At 38.4% G+C, this 5,882-nt stretch overlaps 1 protein-coding gene across 1 annotated transcript in view; it reads right to left on the minus strand.

Moving 5' to 3' along the window:
* Positions 1–4,655, minus strand: part of STX16 (syntaxin 16) — an 8,357-nt gene extending 3,702 nt beyond the window's left edge. The window contains exons 1-6 of the mRNA XM_009998633.1: positions 4,647–4,655; positions 3,047–3,154; positions 2,064–2,204; positions 1,381–1,543; positions 368–459; positions 3–52 (exon numbers count right to left, since the gene is read on the minus strand). Of these exons, the coding sequence (XP_009996935.1) occupies positions 3–52; positions 368–459; positions 1,381–1,543; positions 2,064–2,204; positions 3,047–3,139 (539 nt within the window). The 5' untranslated portion in view covers positions 3,140–3,154; positions 4,647–4,655. The remainder of the gene's footprint in view (positions 1–2; positions 53–367; positions 460–1,380; positions 1,544–2,063; positions 2,205–3,046; positions 3,155–4,646) is intronic.
* Between the last annotated feature and the right edge of the window lie 1,227 nt (positions 4,656–5,882).

Genomic DNA, 5,882 nt, shown 5'->3' on the forward strand with positions numbered 1-5,882 from the left:
CCACCATTAACGTGTTTTGCTCCACCAGTGCTAACTGGTCATCTGTAAAGCCCTGTTGAAATATAAGAGTAAGATTTTGAGGTAACAGTGTGAAAACACAAGAAATAATCACAATATTTGGTAGCAGTCTTTTTTTTGTATTTTAAACACAGTTTTAGGGCTACTAAAATTACTTAGTTATCTATGGTTTTAACAGAGAAAATTTACATCTTTCATCCAGCCTGAACACAAACACTTTGAAAAATAACATCTGTCCTAAGGAATGTTTTCATGCTTATGGCATACCAACTTGATTTTTCTTACTAAAATTAAAGGTACAGTAAATTTTTTATTCATATTGAATTGATTCAATAGTATCTTAATGTACCCTGTCATAAAGTGTATCATCCTCCCCATCATCCATCAGCGGCACTGAGGTGTCAAAGAAGTGTTTGGATCTTTCTTCTCTATTCTTCATGCCTGCAAAAGGCAAACTATATTTGAACATATTTACACACACTAAAGTCAGAGTAAGAGCAAGGGCTGAAGCACCAGATAGAACAGAAAGAAAATCTGGCTAATAATTACATCAATAGAAGTACCTAAAATGTAACTGTCACACAGGCTTACTATTTAGCAGGGTGTAACAAATACAACCAGACTTGCAAGACTCCAGTTAAATCAGTGATTTTAAGTCACTGAGTTCCATCAAATTAAAAAAGTTGGGCAAGTTAAGAGCCTTAAAATGTAATCACTGTAGGCAAAAAACATCCCTTTCTTATGAACATCCCTTGTCTGAACTGTGATCTGAAGTCCCACCTGTGTCATTTATACCACAGGAGGAAGAAATACTACATCAGTATTAAAATTGAAGATCAAATTTGTGTGGGTTTCTTCCAAAATTATTTTAATCTTACTTAGCTGAAAATAGAATTGCACCAATTTTTGGAGTTTTAATCAGGATATTGCACTTCTGATCTGTTATGAACACAGAACTTTGATTTCTCACAGATTAGCTGTTCAAGTTTTATCACAGACTAGCAATCAACAAGCAGGTATTATGTCTGAAGACCAACAGCTGCTTCACCAGTGTAACAGAAACAGCTTTGCAGACCAGTTTGAGAAGCAATGATGCATATGGATGGGTGAAATAACACTGGTTTCATTGATATATTTAACCATGAAACTTCTCCTTTAGCAATAAGAAGCAGAGAGTAAACCAGGTTGAAGATGGGCTGGGGAGCAGAAGCTCCCAAAGTTTACGCTTCACTCTAATATACTCCTGGTGTTCTTGTGTGCACCAGTTAATCTTTCTGTACTTCAGTTTTCCCAAGCAAAAAATTAGCACATCTTAATCAGTGGTTTCCACATGTGCCCATTAGGACTGTATCTTATGCTTACGTTTGAGATAGTCAGACTGTGCATGCCTGAAGTTGGTGGATAGGTCCTGAAGGGACTGTGCTAGGGAAGACACTACATTCCTGAGAACACGTGCTTCTTGTTCTGTACAACTACGTGACCTGCTCTGCAAGACCTGGACTGCTCTCTGGCATCTGTGAAATAACTGAGAAAACAATTCCATCAGTAAAATACACACAGCAACACATGCTTGAAATACCACATTGCAAAAGTTCCAAATGAAAGACTGGTCTTTTGATTTTTAAAATCAATTTCTTATTGATCAGTGCAACATTTAAAAAGGTATGGAAACATATGAACAAACAACTTAAATCTAAGAGGGTAGCAGAATAACACAACTACTCTGATCAAACACATTTTCTTAATTTATAACTGCTTGTATCAGAAACCTTAGAATATATATTTTTTTGTATTTGAGATGTCTGTAAATTTAGCTTCATTAAAAGTCTCAATTCTATTCTGAGTAGAAAAACAAACAGGTAAGTAAAAGAACAGAGAGGTTAAGTGATTTTTTTCAGCATTTCAGTGCGACAGCGAGTGAGCTTGTGGCTCACTCTAATACCAATTACAAAAGAACTGCTTCACTCAGAGGAAACCACTGCCTCATCCTGACACATCACAGGTATGTCAGACTCTTAGGTTTAGAATTGAAAGCAGTCTGGTACCTGTGTGATCTCTTGGGTTGTTATTTCTATTGCCCTTTCTTCTTCGCTGCTGTCATCCAGCGTTGGTCTGTTCAGATGTTTGTCATGAAGACTGGCTAATTCTTTCATCTTCTGTTTAACCCTGACAATATCATACTGAATCTAAAACAGAAAGCCCCATTAAAAAAAGGAAGTGACTGTTTCAGACAAAAAGGTTCTGAAAAATGCTAGACAAAAAAAATGGAAAGAAATCTGTGTAACAAAAAGCAAATAAAAGATCCCACAAAAAGCTAAGAAGTAACTGAATACACTCATATACCTGGAGTTTGCTGCTTTTCAAACCTACTCTTGTCAATCTTAGGCAAGGCTGCTGTTTTCAAATATGCTTCATTAAGTTGGAACAATGTTTTAATCATTACATAATATCATAGTAAGCAGGTTGAGCCAACTTCCAAAAATATGAATGAAAATTCAGGTCACACCTTTAACTCTATCAAACACTGGATAGGCTGAACTCAGCAGCAGGAGTTCAAAGGACATGCTTTCAAACAAGTCATTACAAATAAGTCTCCAAAGATGATTATCAGTGTAGTAAAAAAGAGACTGCTCACCTTTCTGCACAGAGGGTTCTATACACACAAACTCATGAACCAACATGTGTTCTGAGAGTATATTTTAAAGGCATTTTTTGGAGTCACAGACAGCTTCACACTCAATACTGGAAAAGTTTTAACTGGATGCTCCAGAAAATTGCCTTGCATTTGTCCACACACTTCTATAACTTGTAAGACATCAGTACTGCATAGGAGGAAAAATTCTCCTAACATAGGAATTTAATTCTCAAACACTTCAGTTCTCAAATAGTAATCTGCTAATCTCCATTATTGTAGGGTTCCCACTGGTAACGCAAACCCAGTCTTATAGAATTGACCATGTGACTGACAACTCTAATAAATCCCTACAAGAAAAATCAAAGCCTGTGTTGGATTTGCCATACAACTTACTTCATCTGCTCCATCAACCCACTTAGGAGGTAAGCGTTTTGTTACTCCAATGGCTGCTTCAGGGTCTAAACTTATCCCTGACACCAGTGCCATCCGATCATCTGCAAGCTACAGAAGATAGGAAAAGACAGCAAATTAATTTCATTCATGTTAGATACAAATCCTCATGCATTAGGACAAAAGCATGTGTCTGTCTCCTCATAAAAATTGACCTTAAAAATGTGTTTGCTCATGACGCAGGTATGATCAAGCTCCATATCACCTGGTTTGTCCCTAGATGCTAATGACCTAAATCCTGCCACTTCCTACAGGGTCTGAAAGACTAAAGTTAAGAGTAAATTCTTTGCAGATTTCCAAAGCGAAAATAAAGAATCACAGTGAGAATTCAAGTGATTCTCATGTTGGTAAATTCTGAATTAGACAATGATCCAGAGCCAAGGGATCTGTAATCAACACTGTAGCAGGGTTTATACTGGACCAGGCAAGTCTGAAAATCCAGCTCAGGAAATCTCCAAATAAAAACATGTATCTCCAAGTAATAGGAATAGTGGCCCATGACTGTTTTCAACCAATATGGTATTTAGCCAGATGCTCACCTACTACTTCACCTACTCAGGCAGCTGAAGAACAGCTTAGTCCTATAGTGCAGGTACAAAAAAAACTGTTTCCACAGTGGTACATTGTTCAATGAGCTTGTCCAGAGAAACTATGGTACCTTTGCTCTTGGAGGTTTTCAAGACTTGGTTAAACAAAGGCATGGATCATTTTAAGTAGATGACCAACAGCCCTGTTTTAAGCAGGAGCTTGAACTAGATCATCTCTAGAGGTTCCTTTCTACAAGCATGCCTACAATCCTCCAATTTAAGGCCCAGTGCGATACACATCTAACAGTGGGCAGGTCCACAGAGCAACCTTTAGCACTGGGGCCACAGATGCTTCCAGTCTTTTTCCTCCTCTGAGAGGAAGGCAGGGGAATGGTTGGAACTGGAAGACAAACACAGATCTAGTTGCCAGTTGATCCAGGCTTTGTAATTTCAGAGACAGAATAAGCTTCCTCTACTGCAAATAGAAAGAGGTGGTATCATCAGGGATACCACTTGAAACATACCTAATTACTTCATTATTTGCTCTCAGGGAAAGATTTTATACAAAAAAACTTCACTTCCTAGTTTCTCCCAGATTTCTGATTTTCCTTTATTAGGTCTGGAAAGCTTTGCTGTTCCCCACCCTTTAAAAAAACAGTCCCTCTTCCTTCCTGGGCAATTCTTTCCTGAAAGCCTGTTTTTCATCCCTGAGCTTATTTCCTGGCCAATAAAGTTTGTACAATTTACACACAGCACAAAAAAATAGTTAATAGCTTCATTGTACAAAGTCACACTATCCCATATGTGTACATGGGATACCTTATACATATACCTAATAAAAATGTAACATTATATCACAAAATGCTTGTCTACGAGACCTTGTTCTCCTACTGTGCATGGAGACATCTCATCCTATCTAGTGACATTTAATAAACCAGAGAATAAAGAAAGGAATATTTTAGATGGACGACGTACACCTGATGTGCCGTGGCAGAATAAAATGTGAAAACCAATACCTCATCCAGCTCCTGAAGTGATTTGTGGGTCCCATCAGCCCCATCCAGTTAGAGACAGCAAAAGATCAAATGGGAAAAAAAAGACATAGGACAGATATAGGGTATGGTCAGTTGAGAAAATACTGATTAATCCTTAAAGCATGATGGTTTACCAAGAACAAAAACTGGCTTTTAAAACACAGCTATTCAATAAATACATTCTGACATTGTACTTTTTAAATCAGCATTTTGGTTGATGCACAAACTTTAAAAATATATATATTTCAGTTGCTTGGTAAACAAAGAACATAAGAGATCAAGTCAAGAGCTTGGCTTGTTTTCCAAAGTAACTGCACAGGGAAGTTTCTGGTTACTAAAATTTCAGGTAGAAAAACTGCAGTAGAACACAGTGAAGTGTGATAGCAAGGGTAATGTGACTGCAGTGCTCAATATCCACTGGTGAGCTGGAAGATTTGAGTATGATTGGAAGATCCACATACAAGATGTTTATTGACAAGCAGCCCAGTGATCACAGATTAAACAGCAAAAGACAAAAAGCACAAGCCATGTAGTTCACACTCACTTATGTACCCACTTCACTTATGCTCTAGTTTCAAGTAACATTGATCCAAAAGGCTAGTATCTGCAACCTGTCTGCACCTACTCTGGTCACCAGGTTTTGCACTGCAGAGGGTATGTGAGCAACAGGGTATTGCACTGAAAGACTATTAGAGCATGTCAGATCTAATCCAAGGACAAAATACCTGAGGTTTAACAAAGCAGCAGGCTGCAACTAATGGTCTCTTCTCCTACACCAAGCTCTCAAAACAGGACTGAAATGTTCAGAATGCTACTTTGATTATCTGAGTTTAAAGAGTGGTTGAGACGACAAGAAAGCATCTTCCAGAGCAGAACGCAGTTCTGGACAGAGAGCTCTCACAGGAAAGGGTTTCCTGCAGAGTGGACCAAGGTAAGGCAAAGTACTGGGAGCCCTGCTGGCATGCAGCAGCTCTGCTCTGGGGATACCCCCAAAAGAAAAGGGAATGACAGAATCAGCACCTTAGAAACATGACAGATGAGCAGCTCACACTACCAGCTTTACATTTCTTGCTAAAATAATGCACTTATGGTAAGTCACCACAGAACTCTCTGCTGTCCCCCAAGATCCAAACAAGCCATTGACTAACTTAATCCACTGCAATAGTGACAACTTCCCATCACTGTCAGCTTCGGTTACATCTGAACTGATTACATCCG

The sequence above is a fragment of the Chaetura pelagica genome, unplaced genomic scaffold (genome assembly GCF_000747805.2).
Source record: "Chaetura pelagica isolate M959 unplaced genomic scaffold, ChaPel_1.0 scaffold275, whole genome shotgun sequence".
NCBI lineage: Eukaryota > Metazoa > Chordata > Aves > Apodiformes > Apodidae > Chaetura > Chaetura pelagica.